The 20,217-nt window shown below is 61.6% G+C and overlaps 1 protein-coding gene across 5 annotated transcripts in view; it reads right to left on the reverse strand.

Moving 5' to 3' along the window:
- Positions 1–859: 859 nt before the first annotated feature.
- Positions 860–20,217, reverse strand: part of Nadsyn1 (NAD synthetase 1) — a 34,996-nt gene continuing 15,638 nt past the window's right edge. For all 5 annotated transcript variants that reach the window (XM_047518695.1, XM_047518696.1, XM_047518694.1 and 2 more), the window contains 15 exons: positions 19,537–19,625; positions 19,244–19,361; positions 18,123–18,254; positions 14,993–15,067; positions 14,294–14,418; positions 13,795–13,843; positions 13,234–13,336; positions 12,656–12,824; positions 11,398–11,533; positions 10,141–10,247; positions 7,485–7,616; positions 6,793–6,862; positions 3,538–3,666; positions 2,890–3,066; positions 860–1,103 (listed from right to left, as the gene is read on the reverse strand). In XM_047518695.1, the coding sequence (XP_047374651.1) occupies positions 1,053–1,103; positions 2,890–3,066; positions 3,538–3,666; positions 6,793–6,862; positions 7,485–7,616; positions 10,141–10,247; positions 11,398–11,533; positions 12,656–12,824; positions 13,234–13,336; positions 13,795–13,843; positions 14,294–14,418; positions 14,993–15,067; positions 18,123–18,254; positions 19,244–19,361; positions 19,537–19,625 (1,662 nt within the window). In that variant the 3' untranslated portion in view covers positions 860–1,052. The remainder of the gene's footprint in view (positions 1,104–2,889; positions 3,067–3,537; positions 3,667–6,792; positions 6,863–7,484; positions 7,617–10,140; positions 10,248–11,397; positions 11,534–12,655; positions 12,825–13,233; positions 13,337–13,794; positions 13,844–14,293; positions 14,419–14,992; positions 15,068–18,122; positions 18,255–19,243; positions 19,362–19,536; positions 19,626–20,217) is intronic.

A 20,217-nucleotide genomic window follows, 5' to 3' on the forward strand; every position in this document is an offset into this window, starting at 1 on the left:
GGACGAGACCAAGAGGGCCTCACCTGGGGGCCACCTGGGCCTGCAGGCCACCTCCAGGTGTGGGTGGAGGCCGGTGCAGCCCTTCCTGGTTTAGAGGAAGGCAGGGCGAGTCACCCCCAAGGACAGAGCAAAAAAAGCCACCAGGTGGAAAACCATGGGGATCATCGAGCAGGGAGCAGGCTCCAGGGCCCTGCCCAGGGCCTCCGCCATTCGCTTCCTGGTCAGCTCTCTGGCTCTGGCCCTGGCTCCAGCAAGGGCGCTGAGTGAGGCCCGGGCCACGGGGCTGGCTGGGCTGGGTGGACAGCGCAGACCCCAAACCAACTCCAGCCTCGTCTGTGGACCCGTCCCAGCTGCACCTTGCCCGGCTGGGAGGCCAGGCGCCCAGAGGCTCAGCCCTGGACAGGGTTCCAGAACTACAGGGGCTGCGGAGAGGCGGGGAGAGGCTGCTCCCAGTCCCACTCCACACATGGACTCAGGCAGCCGAGAGGGAGGGCAGCCCACAGGACGGGGGCCAGGCCTGTGGACCAGGCAGCTGCCGCTCGGCTAGGGGTCAGCAATGGTCAGGAGCAGGGTGGAGGTGGCAGCTGGGAGGCTCCTGCCCACAGAGATAGGGTGTGACAGGCCTCGGCCCTGGTCCTGCAGGACAGGGGTAAGGAGGGTTGGCTCCCAGACGCCCAGCAAGGAGGAAGCTCTGCAGGGAGCTTCCAGAACCTTCTGGAACCCAGGCCAGGAGGGCAGGTCTTCTACTTTCTGCTCAGGACACCCCACTCTGCACTGCCCTTATGCCAGCTGCAGGGAAGCAGTAGGACCACTGAGGTCCCTCCTAACAGCCAGGCGTCCAACCTCAGGCCAAAGCACGCTCACTTTATTTGCTTTATTTCAGCTTCTTTTAAAGGAATCAGATTGAAAAGTTCCTTCTGCTTTGAAAACAAGAACAAAACTGATAAGCTGAATGGCTCCAGGCAGGGGGTGGCGTGTCCCTGTCCTTGGCCACAGTGACGGCAAGGCCATCGGTCAGTGGCGGGGAGGGAGCCTCCAGGCGGTGCTGGCCATCAGTCCAGGCTGTCAAGATCCCGCTGCGCTTTCTTCTCCAGCTGCTGCACCTGCAGAGGACCCGTCAATAGTCTCGGGTGGATCTCAGCAGCCCAGCGGCCAACACACCGACCCGCACTGAGGCGGCACCGAGAGCGCAGGTCGCTGAGGAACCCGCGGGATCCCGCCACCGGGAGCGCAGGTGTCGGGCAGGCGGCTGGATCCCAGGCTGTGTTCCTTCACCGCCGTGGCCCTGCACTGCCACGTGTGCCACTCCCGGCCCTGGGCGGCCCAACGATGGGCCTACCACCCGGGGCTGCGTTGTCCTGTGACCCAGTGACCCTGGGAGGCGGGGTGGTCGAGCAGGCGGGCATCGGCTCTGGCTGCGCCCAGTGACAGCACCCAGGTACGGGCAGCAGCAGCCTGGCCCGAGCCCCTGCTCTGCAGCCCGCCCCCTGTGTCTCCCGCTGACTTCCACTGGACCCTCTGGGCCACGCTGCCAGGAAGCTGGTGTCCACTGCATCAGCTGGACATGGCACCTCCACCTGGCAGCTCGTCCAGCCCCAGCGTCGGGGCCGCTCAACCTCGGCACCACGGATGCCAGGGACCAGCCCGTTCTCGCTGGGCGGGGAGGCGTCCCCGCACCGTAGGCCGTCAGCAGGGTTCCTGCAGGACACCCGCCAGATGCCAAGGAGGGCCCCACCTGAGTGCTGACCACCTCCCGACATGGGGGGCAAAGCCCCTGGCGGGCAGTGGTCCCCAGGTCCCTGCCGTCCGCACGCCGGCTGCGCAGACGTTGGCACTGCTGCCAGGCTCGGCAGGAAGGCTCTCGGGCCTGTCGGTCTCCAGCTCGGCAGAGCACTGGACCTGACCGTTGGTAGAGTGTCCCTGAGTGGACTAACCGGCTGTCTCCCTCCTCTGGTCAGAGGGGACACGGCTCACTGCTCTCTGTGGGGGCTCCCGCCTGGGCCCGGGATACGGGAGGAGAACCCCCGCTTGCTGTGAGTGACCTCCTCCGTCCTCCCTCTGTCCTGCTACCAACTGGAAAAAGGCAGGGAGGACAGGGTGGATTCGGAAGGGGAGCCAGCGGGATGTCCAGTGGCGGAAGCCACACGGCTGGTGGTCCACGTGGCAGTCCAGCAGCACAGGCCACGCTGACGGGCTCTGACGTCTATGTGCCCCAGCACGGCCGGCATGCAAAGCGTGCCAGCCTCCAGAGCCGCAAGCTTCCACGTGACCCACCGTCCACGGGTACATGGCCAGAGGAACAAAGGCAGGACATCCGCACCCGTATCCACTGTAGTTGTCCACTACACATGCTGTGGCCCAGCTAAGTGTCCGCCCATGGGTGGGTGGGCAAGGCAGTGTGCACTTGGGCCCAGCAGAACAGTACCTAGGCTCAAGGAGGACGTCCTGGTCTGTGGGACGTGGGCGAGCCTGCAGGACGTCATGTCCAGTGAAAAGCAGCCAGCCCAGCCACGCAGGGACCACAGGATGTCCCTCACGAATGGAGTTGGGAAAGTCGACCTCAGTAAAGGGGAGTCGAGCGGGCGCCTGGATGGGGGCAGGAGGAGCCGGGAGGCCCTGGATGTGGTGCTGGAGGAGGGACGGCAGAGACCTGACACGTCACCCCGCAGTGCTGGACAGCAGGTGTGAAACGTGCTCACGGCCACAGATGGGCGGCACGCGCGGCGGCCACACCAAGCAGCCTGCTCTGGCCGTTCTGCAGCCAGAGGTGTTTGGACCTCGCGTTGCACTCGCCAAAGAAGCGTGGTTGTGCCAAAAAAATCACAATCCTGGCTCCCCCGTGCCACCCCGCTCTCTGCAGACGCAGGACAATGACCCCGCTCTACCCACCTGGTCCTCTATGCACCGGAACTGCCAGGGCCAGCGCGTGTTGTACAGGAAGGGCCGCAGGTCGAACCTGTTGTCGTCGGGGCTGTAGTTCTCCGCGTGGTAAGCGGGCGTGAGCGTGGTCATCTTGTGCCTGTTCGTGGAGTACCTCGAGAAAAACCGCTTCACCTTGTCGGCCACCTGTGGGCATACAATAGGTGGGCATCGGGTCAGCGAGGGCGAGAAGCACCGGGTCGCAGTGCTACGCGGGCGCAGCAGCACACGTGGCTGGGGGGTCACAGCCCCACACGGGGCCTTCCCCGAGGGCAGCAATGGACATCAGGCAGGGCTGGCGCTGACTGAGTTGAAGATGGCAAAACAGCCACGCTCTTCCCCAGGGGGCCTGGGTGCCCACAGACACAGCCCACCGGGTCCCTGGCAGGCCCGTGGGACCAGCACGTCCCTGGGCTTTGGCCCCAACTGCCCAAACCGACCTGGGAGCCCTGGTGCTGCGCCCCCAGGAGGCTGGGCCTGCCTCCCGCTGGTCACTGGGGGGCCGAGCTGTAGAAGTGTTATTCGGGGTCACGGGGCGCTGGCCTGCCCAGCTAGTCAGAGGTGCCTCCGTGCAGCGGCTCCCTGGCTGGCTTCACGGTGATGCTGCAGTGGCCTTACCTGCCGGGGGGTGCAGGTGTCTCGCCACATGGTGAGCAGCTTGCAGAACATGCTGTAGGGGCCCGTCTTGGCGACCTTCCTGAGCCGCCCGTAGACCGAGAGCTCTGCGTACGTCATCCCCATGTCCTCCTGCGGAGAAAAAAGGTCACTCAGGGTGACAGCCAGAGGAGGCTGAGAGGGGGCCCGAGGTTGAGGGCAGAGGCCCAGGGAGGTGAGGCTGCCCCAAGAGCCAGAGTTGGATGCTGGCTTCGTTTCCAGCTGCCACTGGCCAACCTGGAGGTGCGATTCGGCTTTGAGGACCACGGGGTGGTCCTGGGGCCACCAAAGGATGTGCTTCTGTCCCGAGCACTGGTTCCCGTGAAGAAGACCTTATTTGGGAAAAAGGTCTTTGCAGGTGTAATTAAGTCAAGGACCTGAGATGTGATGACCCTGGGTGTCTGATGGTCTTCAATCCAAGGGCAGCGTCCTTATAAAGGATCAGAGGAAACACATGGCCACAAGCCAAGGCCCCCGCCCCACCGAAGCACCAGAGGCTGAGGGCCTCCCTAGGGCCTTCGGGGTCTCAGCCCCGCCCACACCTTGATGTCGGATGTGGCCTCCAGAGAGGATCCGCTCCTTGGTCTGAGCTGCCAGTCTGTGGTCACTGGCTATGGACCACTCAGAGGCTAAGCCGAGTTTGGCACACCCAGCAGTGGATCCTGTCTCTCACCCTGCTGGGTCTGCTGCCCTTGGGCTTAGTGGGCTCAGAGCAAAGGGAGCAGCTCATGGAAGTCTGGGCACGTTAGAGGCCACGGGATGCCGCTGGCCTCAGAGCCAGAACAGGAAAGTCTCAAGCCAGGCCCAACAGAGCCAAGTCCACCCCAACGTTACTAAAAGCCAGAGGCTTCCTGAGTGTGTCGGTGTCAATGTCTGCTCCAGCCCCTCAATGACACCCTGCTCCAGAGCCACCACCAGACACACGGTGACGCTGGCACTCTGACACAGCAGTGGGGCCCTCACCTCTGACCGGGCCTTCGGAGCCCTCTGTGATGTAGCCATGGTCCCTTGCTCCCCGGGGTCCATTCAGGTTTAGCTATCCTGGCCTTCCATCGGGCCCCAGGCCCAGTGTCCCCTCATGTCTCCTCCTGGGGCCCTGTCCTGACCCCCGCCTGCGGATACCACCCCCACCACCCCCAGCTCTCTTCAGCACGCCTCCCTGGTTGGCTGGCTGCAGCGTCACAACCCCTGGGGCTGTCTTGGCCTTGCCTTCAGGGCACTCAGCGTTGAAGAGCAGTGGCCACATCTGCCGTTTTCCTGGTTCTCCACCTTGCAGCTGTCCTGTCAGGAGGCTTCCCGGGCTCCCAGATCACGTGGGCCAAATCCCATACATCCCCCTCGTCTATCTATCTCCACGTGTTCTGTTGGTTCTGCCTCCCTGGAGAACCTGACTAACATGGATACAAAGTGGCTCAGGAGGAAATGCGAGAGAAAACTCTCTTCTAACAAGAGATTTTTACCATCAATGAAGATACTTCTCACAAAGAAAGGCCCAGTCGGATGGCTTCCCGGAAACTCCACCAAAATTTGATATGAGAATTACTCACACAGTTCTCACACACTCTTCCAAAGGACAGAAGCGGGTGGAATACCTCCTGACTCTTTCTAGGAGGCCAACATTTCCTGATAACAAACTAGGCAAAGATATCACATGAAAAGAAACAACAGACACAAAACTCCTCAACACTATACAGACCCAATTCAGCAGCATAGAAAAAGGGTTATCAGCAAGAGGGACTTGGTCCCGGAATGCAAGGCTGGTTTAACATCCAAAATTGTAGAAAGAGTACTTGGTAAGATCCAACACTCTCTTAAGATTTAAAAAAAGAGAAGAAATAAGAAAACAAGTAGAAATAGAAGGGAACTTCCTCGATACATAAAGGGCACATGTCAAAAAGCCACAGCCAACATCCTCCTCTCTGGGGAAAGACTGAAAGCCTTCCCCAGGATCAGGACCAGGAAAAGGATGTCCACTCCCACCACACTAGACATTCTAGCCAGGGGTACTGGGCAAGAACATGACAAAAGGCAACAGGTTGGGAAGGAAGAAGACAACTGCTGTTTGCAGATGGTGTGATCGTATAAGTGGAGACCCAAGGAACATACCAGTGAGTGAGTCCAACAAGGTGCGGGAGACAACCTCAACACAAGAGTCACAGGTCTCTCTACAACAGCAACCAACAATCCAAAACAATTCCGCTTATAATAGTAACAAAGAGAATAAAATACTCTGAAATAAATTTAACAAAAGATGTGTAAACTTGTACTGTGAGAACCAGAAAACAGTTAAGTGAAAATGAAGACATCCCATGTTCATGTATCAGAAAACTTAAAACTAAGGTTGTGGCATCACCCAAACTGATCTACAGGTTCTACACAACCCCTGTCAAAATCCAAGCTGTTGTTTTTGGTTTGTTTGCAGTAATTGTCAAACCTATCTCAAAATTCATATGAAAATTTCGAGAACCTAGAATAGCCAAAATTATCTTGAAAAAGAACAAAGTTGGAGGACTCACACTTCCTTATTTCAAAACTTACCACAAAGCTACAGTAACCAAGATGGCGAGGAACTGGCACAGGACAGATGAAGAGACTGACGAGAACTAAGAGTCCAGAAACAAACGCACACACTCACGCTCATTCAATTTCAACCAGGACGCCAAGACAATTCCGAGGGGCCGGTCTAATCAACAAAGAGTGCTGGGACGCTGGGTAGCCACAGGCGCGAGGTGAAGGCAGACCTCCCCTTACTCCACACACAGAAGCCAGCTCAACAGGATCACAGCCCGCACTAGGGGCCTAATGTCCCAGACGAAGATACAGGGCAAGTGTCTGTGACCAAGGGGCTGCTGAGTCCAGTGACGTCCTCCAGCATCCACAGATGCTGCAAGCCCTGCGAGGGCCCAGTGGCCACAGGCCGGAGAGGTTTCTCTAAACCAGAGGCCCCACCTGCTGCGAGGGACCTGCTTTCCCCCTGCCATGGTAGCCTCTGTCCATACGCACCTTCCCACCCGTCTCCCAGGCCCACGCACAGTGGGAAAGCTATCAGAGTGTCAAAGGCCAGTGAGGCACCTGACACTGCGTCCCTGTGCTCAGGCAGGAAACTTGGCAAGGGTGCACGGTTCCTCATGGCAGAGAGAGGCTATGAAGGAGTCCAGCCCTGCCACACAGGGAGCAGGGGAGTGGAGAAGCCCCGGCCATGACAGTCACCGCCATTACCTCGTCCGTCTGCGACACCTGACCGTTGGCCAAGGGCTCCAGCTCTGCAGTGGCCGGTGCAGACAGGATGCTGTGGACAAGAACACAGGTCAGTCACCACAGCTGCTGACGTGCTCCTGGGCCTTGGGAGGAAGCCCCCACACTCCTGATTTGGCAGGTGGCCAGCAGGCAGAGCCAGGCAGGGTTCCCTGGGCAGAGGTGAGCTGACGTCACCAGGACTTTGTGACCTGAAGGGTGACAGGCTGATGGTAGGAGTGCACATGTGCCTCCTCCGCAGTCTGTCCCTGGGGCCAGAGGGCTCCAAGGGGGTCCTGATGCCCCTGGGGGACAAGACTGCCCCATGAGGACAGGCAGGCAGAAGGCAGCCCCGAGCTGGGGAGGAGGTAGTGAGCCGACAGCTGGGTGTCAGTCAGCTGGGCAGACACCCTCGGGGCAGGCGCCTGCCAGGTGCCCGCCGTCTCTCCTGCCTTGAGAGCGTGGGAGCAGAGGGGAGAGGGCAGGAGGCAGGGCCCAGGCCGTGGGGGCAGCAGTGCCGGTCCTGGGATCCTGAGTGCCCGGCTGAAGGGCAGGGCTCTTTGTACCAGTGACGGGGAGCTGCGGAGGTGTCTGGGCGGGCGTGAGGGCGGCCTGGGCTGGCCTGGGAAGGCAGGTGGCTCAGGAGCCGCAGCTGTGGCACGCGGGCGCACGCTCACCCCTGCAGGGCGGGAAGCTGGAAGTGCTCCAAGCAGAACTGGACGAAGGCTCTCAGGTCTGCCTTGCTGACCCCGCCTATGGGGTTGATGTCCGCGCTGGAGCAGTCGTACTTGGTGAGGTAGCCGACGAGGCTTCATAGGAGAGGGAGAGAGAGGGAGGGAGGCTGGTTGAGAGAGCTGCAGGGCTCCCGAGGGCACGAGCAGAGGCTGCAGGTTCTACCACCTCCGAACACCAGAGGACCTGCTCCTTCTAGGAGCCCAGATTCGGGAGTCTGGCAGATTCCAGGCTCCTGGAGAAGGCTGGCATGGCTGGACAGACTGCCAGGAGCCCGGGAGAGGAACTGGGCATGCAGGAAGTCCTCGGGGCTGGGAAGCAGATGCAGGAGTCGCTGCACCCGCCTTGGGCAGGCTGAGGCCTGTGGGGCCCTGGCCCTGGATTCCTTGGCCTTCCCTGCCAGCGTGGGCCCCTCTCGCAGCTTCCGACATGCCACTCGCCAGGACCTGGAGCCTGCAGGCACCTGCCCACCATGCCTGTGCCGCCCCGTCCCCCCTCTCCTCTCTGCCACCCCTCTTAGCAGAGCCACCACCCAGCCTGGAGCCCACCCTGCCTGCTGGGCCCCTGGCCCCCGTCTGCCATCACCTGTCTGCAGACAGCCTCTTGTCCCCTCCCCACAACATCGCCCCTTGCTCTGCCCACCCTCATTGGTGCCTCTTCTTCCTCCTTCACAGAGAAAAAGTCTTTCAGGGTGGAACAGCCACGCCCCTCGGTGGCCCCCCTGTGGCTGGACGCTGGTGGCTCCCAGCAGAGCCTGGCTCGCCTGGCCCCTGCTGTCCGGCACCGCGGCCCTGCTCCTCTCCACTGGCCTTTCACATTGGTCTCGCCTGGCCCAATTCACGTTGGTATTGGAAAGCAAGGAGACCCTCTTCTGTGCCCGAGCTGCCCAGCTCCCTCCTGGCCCTGCCCCTCCTTCAGGTGTGACCTCTGCAGAGCCTGTCTCAGCGCTGGTGCACCCGCCACCTCCCGGTCCCCTGAAGGTCTTCCAGTCCCCCACACTGAGATACCGGCCTCCAGTCTGCCAGGGTCCCACCCGGGGCTCTGCACGGGCCCTCCCCAGCTGCGCGTCCGCCCCACGCCCTCCCACTGGCCCTGCGGACTCTGCACACACAGCACGTGCTGTTCTCTGTTCGCGTCGACCAGGGTTAAACGGGAGCTGCTTTTGTGTTTTGCTCACAGCACCAATAAGAGCTGACGCCCGGCAGGCGTTCACCAGCGCTGTGTGAGTGAACAGGGCTGCTGGGAACGAGGACCAGAACGGAGCAAGGAGAACGTCGGGTCAGAACACTGAGCCACCGCTCAGAAGCCACGCGTGCAGAGACCGCCTGGAGGGTGAAGGAGGGAAGGACGGCGCAGGAGTGAGAAGGGAGCAGGGGAGCAGAGCCAGTGGAGACAGCCGGCAGACCGGCCGCAGGGCAGAGGCGCACAAGAAAGCACGGCAGGAGGAGCCTCCTCAGCTGGGGCGCCTGCGCCTGGGAGGACGGCGCAGCGATGGAGCAGACGGCAGCAGCAAGCCACCCGAGGCAGCCACCTGTCCTCCAGGTGTCCACCCAGAACGTGCCCCACCCCGGGAGAAGGCTCAGTTTTTGGTAAAATGTTAAGTGACAAAAGAAAAAATGGGGGTAACAGTGTGAGGGAAAATGTTCCAGGAACATGCTTTATAAAAGGTCGGTTTTTGTTTGTTGTGAAGCACAATCGTGTTCTCGATCATGCTGGAGCTCAGAGCCCAGCATCCAGCCCCCTCCAGAAACAGGGCCCTGAACACAGCACGGGAGACAGCAGAGCAACGGAAACGGGCAGAACAGGCACACGGGGCAGTTTTCACCAGGTGTAGGGTGCTCACTCCAAACTGACTGGGGAGATAGAACAGGATTCAAAAGCTTCCCAAGTGAGATTTAAAAGAAAAGACATTTGTGGATGTGCAAGAGTATGGAAAGATTTGACAGAATAGAGGTGGATGACAGGTGAATGGAAGGGTGGGTGGTGGAAGGACGTGTGGAGTGTGGCGTGGGTAGGGAGCTGAGCGGATGGATGGGAGGATGACGAGTGAGTGGGTAGGTGCCCGGATGGATGGAATGGTGCTTGAATGGACGGATGGATGGACGGGTGGTCAGAAGAGAGAATGGAACAAGAGGTGGGTCCACTGGTGGGTGGATAGATTGATAAACGACAAGGTTTTTGAAAGTCCTCAGCTAATAAAGAGCAACCAGGAGCAGCAGGAGAACAGTGAGCGGCAGAGGTTCACCAAGGGAAGCAGAGACCACCTCGGGGAGAAGAGCCTCAGCGGCCCTCGCTAAGCCCGGTGTCAGCCGACTTTATCTGGACTTTCTTAAACAAGAGGACAACGTGGGAAAGGGAGCAGTTTTTAGTCCGCATAAAAAAAATGAGCTACCGGCCGCGCAGTGCCATCAGCCACGTGGAACACGGAGGGGCAGCAGGCGGGAGTCGGGCGGGGGCCCAGCCCAGGGGAAAGCGACCTTTATCCAATCTGCACCGCCAGGGCCTGAGGTTCTGGGACATCACGCTGCCTCCAGTGGCAATCACCCTTGGAGATTGGGGTGCCCAGGAGCCCACTGCTGCGTGCCCACCGCGCGGCAGTACCTCTCGTCCACGTTGGCAGATCCCAGCACTAGAAGCCCCCCGCGGGCGCCCCGGGACCAGAGGCTCAGCTGAGCAAACAGGTAGGCGAGGACCATCCTGATGCGGGCCTGGACAACGGGAGGGAAGGAAGAAGGGCTCGCACAAGGGCACGGGTGGCAGCGCCCCGTCAGGAGCGTCCCACGCGCCCAGGGAACGTCCACTGGGCAGCGTCCCCCTCAGGAGGCGCCCGCTCTCCCTCAGGCCAGCCCAGCAGGACCCGCCCAGCACAGGGGCCTGGGCCACCGCCCGTCCTCGCCACTGGAATTTCTGGAGGGGACCGGCCACCCACACACAGGAGAGGGGACAGGGACATGACAGCCTGGAACAGTGGCACCTGGGGGCTTTATTCTCCCTCCACTGACAAGTGGCACCCAGTTCAACTGCAGGAGGAGCCGGGGGGTCGCCGCTCACACTTGAGCACGCTCCGCGCCGCCCGAGGGCCCACACGCTCCGCGCCGCCCTGACACGCTCCTAGGCACCTGAGCACTCTCACGCTCCTGCACACGTGCCCATGCTGACACACTCCTGCACAGACTTTTGGCTCCTGTACACAATCATGCAATGCTGGCTTACACACTCACATACACGCCCTGCTCACTCCCCTCCACTGTGGGTCTCTTGTGCTTACACACTCCTGCACACTCAGAGTCGCGGCACACTCTCAATCACACACGTGCTCCCTTGCACACACGCTCGTGCACACATTTCTGCACGTGGGCACACTCACAAATGCCAGCACGCCCCTGCAGATTCACAGGTTCTTCTGTGTGCTCACACCCACCACACTCTTGTCCCTGCTCACACATGCACTGCACTTACATGCACATGCAGGCTCGTGCACACTAGCATGCTCACACTCCTTCCTGCACACACAGCCCATACACACATCCATGTGCTCACATATGCAGGCACACGGGTCCGACTCAGGCACACTACACTAACACACAGGCACACACTTCCAGTGCTTGTGCACGGACACTCCACACACACACTACAAAGACACACGTGTGCACACTCACGCACCCACGCACACGCAACCTGTCCAGGCCTGTTCGCGTGCCTGTGCCCTCAACACTTGCACCCCCAGCGGCAGCCTGGCCACGAGTCTGTGTGGCCCGTGTCTCCCGGGAGGCACAGGCTGCCGCCCCACGCACCAGTGGTCCCCAGGGTTCCCGTGCCCCTCACCCCTCTGGGGACCATGGCCAGGTGTGGTGTCACCTGCACGTTCTGCAGCGCCAGGTTTTCCCTGCTGCTTCCTCCACGAGCGGCAAACAGAGGGCTTTTCCCCATCACCAGGCTGAAGATGCCGACGACGGCCTTCACGGCTGGGTCGATGTTGAGGCCAATGTGGTGGCTGGAAGGGGAGAGGGCGAGCGTGGAGGGGCAGCGTGCACATGTGCACAAGTGTGAAGCACACGCACAACACAGCACTCGCCTCCATGCGTGGTTCAGGGGCATCTGGTGCACCCGCGACCTCGTACGACCTTAGTGCCAAGCAGTGCCAGAGCTGCGGCACCCGGAAGCCCACCCCTCAGCCTCACGCCCCTCCCTTTTGAGTCTGTGGATTTGCCTGATCTGGACGTTCCACACAAGTGGAGCCACCCTGGGTGTGGACTTTTGCCTCTTTTGCATCTGGTTTACTTACTCAGCACCGTGACTTCAAAGATGAACCACATTGTGGCATAAGTCAACAGTTGGTTACTTTTTATGGCTGAGTAGTATTCCCTTCACTGCAGGGACCATTCCTGTCTATTCATTTGTCCACAGCTGGGTACTGGGCTGTTTCTGCCTCTCAGCTACCACGAGTGGTGCTGCTGTGGATGCTCCTGTTCAAGCAGCTGTTCAGGTCCCTATTTCCAGTTCCTTTAGGTACACACCTAGGGGCAGGACTGCTGGTGGGGGCAGCTTTTAGCTGAGCTCAGCACATGGGATGAGGGCCCTCCTTTTTCCCTGAGTCAGAATAAATGGACCATTCTGAATGGCCCAAGCCTGGCCTCTCTGAGAAGAAGTCCCTTCTCCCCCTTCCTCAAATGCAGACCTGCCCATGCGGAGGCAGCAGAGCCGCGTGGGAGCAGGTGACAGGAGGAAGGGCAAGAGTCAGGGTGCAAGTCCACTCCTGTGTTCTGCCACTCCCAGGACAGTAAGCAGGCTGTGCCTGGGGCGTGGAGGAGGGCAATTGCTGAGGACACAGGGAGCAGAGGACTGGCACCTGGTTTGTCTAAAATCTGACTCAAACCAAGGGCAGGCTGGGGAGATAGCTCAGTCAGTAGAGTGCTTGCCTTGCAAGCATGAGGCTCTGGGTTCGATCCCCAGCACCACCAAAAAAAAAAAGAAAAAAAAAAAATAGAAAACCAAGGGCAGCAAGATCCGTCAGCTCGAGGAGGCACCTTTGAATACCAATGAGCCACAGGGCATCCACAGCTGCTCGCTCTTGGTCACTGTGACCTGCCTGGCTCAGCATCCAGACTGAGTCTACCTTCCGATCTGCTGGGCCAACTCTCTGGCCCTGCTGCAGGTCTCCTGGGAGGAGTTCTCACTGGCCATGTAGCAGGTGGTCAGCACGCGTCCACAGAGCTCCCGCGGGTCCTGGGGGGTGTAGCTGCTCTGGTCCAGGATGGCCCGGACATCAGCCAGCACTTCCTGATCTAAAACCCGCCAGGAGAGAAGGCGTAGAAGTCACTGTGTATGCCCAGCAAACCCTGGGTGTCCCTGGCACCTGTCGGCCAGTCCAGGCTGTCCTCCTGGGGACGCCAATGGGTACGGGAGGAGGGAACCAGGCTGGTTTGTCCCTAAGCGTGCTCTTTCCACTGGGCTTCACGGTGAACGGGTGGCAGCAGGCTTAGTGAAGGTTGGACTCTGTCGTCAGAGCCACATCAGGCCGAGCCCCAGGAAGGGACTTTAGAGGCCCTGCCCTGGCTCTGGAATGTGGACCTATCCTGACTTCCGCACATGCCACAGGCCTCCTCGCCCACCATGCCCACGACTGGGCCTTCCTCTGCCCCATCCCCAGCTCCACCGCCCCTGAGCTGCCATGGGGCCATGGACATCACCTACTTCCTCTCCTCACCGCCTCGCAGACCTGGCAGCACATGGAGTAGACGAGGCAGGCAGTGGCCGCACTGTCCACGCCACCGCTCAGGGGCAGGAAGAACCCCGCCTGAAATGGGTCAATCGAGCGCGGCGTAAGCAGAGGTTCAGAGAAGCCGTGTGCCCAAGAGCAGCCTGCTCCACCCAGCAGCTGTGCCAGGCCCGCGGAAAGGACTGCAGCAAAGCCCCACCCCGACAGTGCAAAGGGCCCGCACGTGCGGAAGGGCCTCCTGGAGAGGGAAGTCCTTCCCCGGCCCAAGGCGGACTCTCCACCCCGACTACGGACGAGCATGACCGTGAACTAACGCCACCGTGAGCCCCGGAGCTCTGAGCGCTCTGGACAGTTCTGCCAGGCTCCCATGGCGAAGCCAACGCCATCTGCACCCGTTTGGCGTCTGGCCGGTGCAGAGGCTCCCCAGGCAGCAGAATGCAGAGTTCTAGCTGCCAGCACCGAGAGGACTCAGTCCCAGATGGAGACGCAGGCCAGCCAGCAGAACACGCCAGGGGAGCGTGGAAGCTGGCGCCTACCTGGCGGCTTCGCCTCAAGAAATCCCAGAGCCAGCAGGCAGGTCCGAGGCTGCAGAGCAATCAGAACACAGAGTCTGGGCAGCTGTGCAGCCCACCTGCACGGGTCCCCAGGAGGGATGCTGCCCCGCAGCGCTGGCTCACGCCACGCCCTGGTCTCTGCTGCAAACGCTTGACATGAATTAGGGCTTTTTCGTTCCGACACAAGCCTGGGAGGAGCGTATTGCCCGTCCCCTTTTGAAATGGGAACACTGAGACCCAGGACAGCACCATTGTGCCCAAAGACGCAGTGCCAGGAGACCGCGGGCCAGGTGAGCCAGGCAGCCTGGGTGCAGCATCCCGGCCCTCAGCCCCAGGGAGGCACAGGCTCCTTAAGCCCAGCATCCACCTCAGGCTCTGAAAGGCCGCCGTGCACCCCCTGCCACCCCACCCCAGCGCACACGGCGGCAGCTGCTGGGCTAAGCCGCCACAGAAGGGAGGGGAGGCCTGCGGGGTGGCCCACCTTATCTCCTCCTCGGGCCTGTGGTACTCCCACGCCACGGGCTCAGAGACGGGCTGCAGCAGGTCCTCGTGGCACGAGAGGGCAAAGTCCACCTTCACTCTAGGGAAAGGGCTCACCCTGCTGGCCTGGTGAAGGACAAGCGGGACAAAGTGATGCCCCATCCCGGAAGACGGGGACAAAACCAGACCTCAGGGAGACGGGGAGGGCTGGAATCAGAGCAGGCGGTGGCCAGTGCCGGCCAGGGCCAGCGGCAAACGCAGGGTCTGCGTCCTGGGCACCAGGACTGGTGGGGGACGGGGCCCTGTTTAGGCTCAGAGTCTCAGACGCGCTGGTTCACGACCCTGGCCTCACCTGACCTCAGCGTGGCTGCACGTCACCTGCCTGTCCCACCTGCCCTCGCTGCTGCCCCAGTGAGGGGCCACTGGCCTCCCAGGCTGATCCATGTCCCTGTCCCCAAGTTGCAGCCCCGCCTCCTGCTGCTGCCCCCACCTCACTCCGTGCTGCCGGCACCCTGGGGCTCAGGCCAGCTCAAGTGGGTAGCGGGGACGGGGCTCCTCCTGCTCACGCCCTCACAGCCCCGAGCGCCCCCTGCATTTCCCCGGCCGGCAGCTGGCTCACCACGCCCGCAGCGAGCCCGGCCACCTCCCAGGGCCGCCTCCCGAGCTGGGCGAGACCCGCCTGGGGTGCTGAGGTGCTCACCGCCAGGCTTCGAGAGCAGATCTCCGCCCGGTAGCTCCTGACGTCCTCCAGGTCCAGGGTGGCGGTCAGGACCTCCTGGAGAGGGGATGTGGGAGATAAACCACGTTTCCTTCCTTTTCTTTCCCCCACACTCGGCCTCGGTCACTGGGGCTGTGTGTGCACGAGTCACATCCAGCGCGGCTGCGGCCTCCCGGGGCCCAGGACAGGGGGAAGAGCATTGTTGCCACCAGAGCCTCCGCTGCTTTCAGAGGCGGCTGGAATCCATCACTCACAGCACGAGACGCAACTGTCGTAAGTGTGCTGCTGGCCCCTCGCTCCCTCCGCCTGAAACACGGCGAGGCAAGCTGGAGGCGCCCACCCAGACGAGGAGAGCGAGGTCTCCCTCAGGCCCGAGGCTCTCCTGCTACCCCACAAATGGACGGGCAGGGCAGGGGCACACGGAGAAGACTCCCAAAGCCCAGGGAAGCACAGAGCCCGAAGAACCCAAGACGAGATGGTGCATCGTTCCCGAAGGCGGACCCGTCCCACTCGTCCCCAAGCCTGGCTGGCCCCAATGCAAAGCCTGGGAGCATCTGAGGAGCTGGAAACCAGAGACCAGAACCGAGAGGCGAGGGCCCCGGGAAGGACGAGCCGGCTTGCTGCTCAGAGCGGAGGGCAGCAGGCAGCACTCCCAGGTTCAGCTGCGGGGCTGGGGGCGGATCACAGGGTCTGGAGGAGGGGCTTCTGCGCTCAGTCTGAGGACAGCTGCCACCTCCCCATGCAGCAGGCTGGTCACTCCTACCTGCCCCTAAAGATGTGGACAAGGTCAGCCTGAGGGAGGTCAGAGGCGGGAACGCAGCAGCCTTGGAATTCAGTGCACTGGGGACCACGGGGCGCGTGCTCAGCGCAGATCCAGGGATTCCGACTGGCAAATGGCGGGCCGGGAACTGCAGGGCCTCCCAACACACCAGCCAGCGGGTGGACGCAAAGCCTGCGGCTCGGACGTGAGGACAAGGGTCTGGCCAGGCTACCCGACCGGCAGGCAAGGCTCAGCCTTCTGGAACAGGAGGGCTGCTTGGTCATGCCTGAACTCCATCTTTCACTACGCGAGGTCCAAGCCAACTGGGGAGCCTCTGGGGATGCCGTCGCTTGGAAAGCAGATCCAAGGAGGTGACCAGAGACACAGGGCAGAGGAAGGTCCCGGGCCCAGAGCCAGACTGCCAGAGCTGGACACCCCCAAAGCACTGTAGGTTTTCCCAAGTGATTTCACAGCCCCTGGGAGACGCATCCCTGCCAGGAGCCTGAAGATGCTATGGAGAGCGCGGAGCCGGCTCACCACCAGGAGCGCAGGGAAGCGCAGCAGCCGAGGCGCCCAGCCCACGCCGCCTGCCCAGCCCAGCATCGCTGGAGACTCAGGCTTCCTGACCTGCCTCTGCGCACCAGCCTCTGTGCCACTCCCCACAGCACAGGGGCCGAAGGCAGGACACACCAGGACCCTCCACTGCACCAGGACCTGACCAGGAGTAGGGTGCCCCTCAGCCCTCGCCAGGGACGAGAGGCCCTGAGCCCTCACAGGGGAAGGGAGGCCCTGAGCCCTCAAAGGAGACGGGAGGCCCTCAGCCATTGCCAGGGGCCGGAGGCCCTCAGCCCTGGCTGGGGACGGGAAGCCCTTAGCCCTGGCAGGGGACGGGGAGGCCCTCAGTCCACTGGGCAGAACTGAAAGTGACTTTTTGTCATTTTTGCACAATTGGGGTTCACAGCTCTCAGAGCATTCCTGGCCCCAAGTTCTAAGATCCAAAATGCCAAACTTTGAGTGTCAAGTGTGCAAGTGTCCTAAGCAGGAAATTCCACACTGTGGACACTTGATTCCCCACTAAATTGTTCAAGCCATCACACAGACCCCCTCGGGCTACGTGTGTAAGTTGTGCAGAAACATGAAGGAATTTTGGCTCAGACTCAGGTCCTGCCCCGAAATGCCTTATTAGGTGGGAGCAAATATTCCAAAATCCAAAAAGTCTGAGATCAAAAGCACTCTTGTCTGAGCACTGGATGTGGCCCTTCAGCTGGTCTCCACGTTAACGGCAGCAGCACTTTTAGATGTTTTTCTCCTTCAAGAAAAACAAAGGGAGCCGGGCTCAGTGGTCACACCTGTAATCCCAGCGGCTCGGGAGGCTGAGTCAGGAGGATCGTGAGTGCAAAGCCAGCCTTGGCAACGTAGCCAGGCCCTAAGCAGCTCAGGGAGACCCTGTCTCTAAATAAAATATAAAAAGGGCCGGGGATGTGGCTCAATGGTCGAGTGCCCTGAGTTCAATCCCCAGTGCCCCACGTAAAAAAAACAAAGGCAAGAACAAATCTCCCAAGACGTCTCCACCTGTCCTTTCTTCTCCGGGAAAGGAGTGACATCCAACGTGACAAAACAAATCACAGGAGAAGCTGTGCCTGTGGTCGTGCGCCTCCTGGGGCAGCGGGGACACAGCTCCACGGCTCCTCGAAGGGACTGTGGCCCTGCGAGGCCATGGACCCGCTCTGGGGGGTGACCGGCTGCAGCGAAGACCCTGCGTGAAGCTCCAGCCGCTGTCTCCACTGTCTTGTCCTCTGACCTTTCACCCCCATGCCCTCTGGATGGTAAGGGCGCGCGTGAGCACCCTGGGCACGCAGGCTCCGGCCCTCACTGCTGCCATCTGCCTGTTCAGAGAGCCCTTCCCCACCAGAGGCACAGGGCTCCGCTGTGCTTCCCGGAGTGCAGGGCACTGTGGGTAAGGCCTTGCCTTAGCACGCGCTGCCTTGTGAAACCAAGGACCTCGGAGGGCCCACTCTGCTCCAGGGGACAACGTCCCAGCCAGACACAGGAGCCCCTAGTCCCTGCCGTGGCACTGGGTTCGACACCTGCTCGTCCCCGAGAAGAACTTCCATCCCGCCAGCTGAGTCCCTCCACGAAGCCCTTCGCATCCCGCACGGCCAGCGTCGCCCAGCCCGCATTTCCGGAGCCCATCCAGGGCACCCCACGCCTGCCTGTCTCACCCCCAGGTGCCCGGCCACCCCATGGCCCGGGCAGCAGTCCTCCCTCACACCTGCAGGAGGGCCCCTGGGGGTCGTGGAGAGGCACAAGTGCCCCTAAGCAGGGCACCACCCACCGCGCCTGGCTCATTACCACGTCGTCCAGAGAGAACTGGGAGCCCTGGGCAAAGATGTCCCCATTCATGGCAACCATGGTGCAGCCGTCGTAGTAGAGCCGGTCGCCATCGCAGCCCTTCTGGTTGGCCAGCAGGTAGATCCCGCCATTCTGGAAGAGGCGAAGGGAAAGGGTCGGGGCACTCGTCACCTTTGCCCTCCAGGGCCCCACGAGGGACGCCTGGCCATGCTGGTGTCCCCGTCCCATCCCACACCATCACGTGCCCCACGCCACAGAGCACCACGGCAAGGCAGACCCAGCCACCGCGGTCCTCGTGGCCCTCCCAGGCTGCGGGCAGCAAGCCCAGCGGGCCCTTCACTCCCCACGGTGAGGCACAGAGATGCCAGTGCTCTGCCTGATGGGGTTGAGGCTCAGGCCACGGCACCAAACCCGCCCCCGGAGGACAAGCCCCTCTGTCCCTCGCTGTGCCCAGTGCGCACAACAGTGGCCAATGTAATACAAGGCTGCTCCCCCGCCTTTCCGCTGCAGCCATTTCCCCGCCTCCCAACCACTTGTCAGTCTGTGAACATCCTAGCCAGCTATTGGCTCATCAGTCAGCTTGCAAGTGTCCTTCTCCCTCATTGGTCCCGTTAGCCCGCGAAATTCAACTGCTTCACGGTGGCTTCCCCGCCATCTTTTCTCAGGCTTTCTCTGCCCTGGACTCACTTTCTCCTCCTGGCTTTCCACTCTCTCTAGTGTGCGCCCTTTCTCTTTTCCTCCCGTTTCCTCTCTTACCCTGCAGGGAGACACTCCGTTTGCTTAATAAACTCCCTTATGTGATTTCCCGTGTTCAGCGTGGTTTTCGTGGGTTTCTTACAGCCAATGCAAGGACTCTCCCCAACACCAAGGACAGGTGACGTGTCCTGGTTCCCGCCAACCAGAGGTGTTGACAGCACCTGATCCCCAGTGGCCACGAGGGCTAGAGAGGCCACTCAAGGGAGGCGCAGGAGGGTGGCAGCCTGTGCTGAGTACAGGCCGCACTTGTAGCCCTGAATACCCGCCATGTCTGCCCGGGCTCTGCCCTGGGCACCCAGACTCTGGAGGCTCTGGACCAAGGGCCTAACCTCTGACGCCTGCTCCAGTGGCCCACCCAGGCCTACCTTGGCGGTGGCCGTGGTCACCAGGTCTACCCTGGCACGGGCTTTGCGCAGCACGTGGTGGCTGCCCGAGGCGTTGGTGATGATCTCCACGCCGTCCAGGCCCATGTCCACGTGAGGGCTGTGACAGAGGCACAGAGACCTGCTGGCTCCTTTAACCGCCGTGGCAGCCCCTCCAGTTCCGCCGCAGACTCCGCAGCCTGCAGCCGTGAGCCAGGACACCCGCGGACCCCAGGTCCTCCTGTGGCCCACGCGAGGCCAGGGACCGAGGAGCAGAGTGCCCAGCTGAAGCTGACCTGCGTGGCGTCCAGAGCTCCTCGCAGACCTCGCTCCCGATGCAGGTGTCCTGGGTGGCCAGCACTGCATCTCCAAAAGGCACCGTCTCCTGTGGGAGGAGAAAGTGCAGATGCAGCGGCCATCCTGCCTGGGCTGTGAACGGACACTGGACCCCACGTGTGCCCCGCGGCCTCCGTGAGGGCCGCCACGCTGCTCCAAGCCCACCTCGGGTGGCTCCTCCTCTGCTAATCCCTAAGGGTCTCCGGTCACACGTGCACCACCACAAGCCAAGCTGAGCCGCCACAGCTCAGTCACGGGGGTCAGGCTGACACAGCACTGAGCCCCGTCTCTGCTCTCTGGACAGTTACCAGGCAGTCTTCTCGTGCCCTCTGCAGAAACGACCTAACTGAAGGTGACAGTCAGCTGGCTCTCGAGTGGCAGGCCTAGAGAATGCAGGCACATCGGTCTCTAAGGGGCACGTTCATAAGCCAAAGTCCCAGGGCTTCCGGGCAGGGACAGAGGAAGGGCCACCTGGGCGCACAGGGGACTAGGAAGGCTGGTCGGAGGTGCACCCTGGCATCTGCGGCTTGGGCCTGCCTGGTTTCTCAATGCTGAGGCTGCTGTTGGCCGTACTGTGCTCAGCCAAGAAGGCGCCGGAGCTGATCACACCGAGACCTGAGCTACGTGTGGACGCGTGGGTG

This window comes from Sciurus carolinensis, chromosome 11, assembly GCF_902686445.1.
Source record: "Sciurus carolinensis chromosome 11, mSciCar1.2, whole genome shotgun sequence".
In the NCBI taxonomy this organism is placed as follows: domain Eukaryota; kingdom Metazoa; phylum Chordata; class Mammalia; order Rodentia; family Sciuridae; genus Sciurus; species Sciurus carolinensis.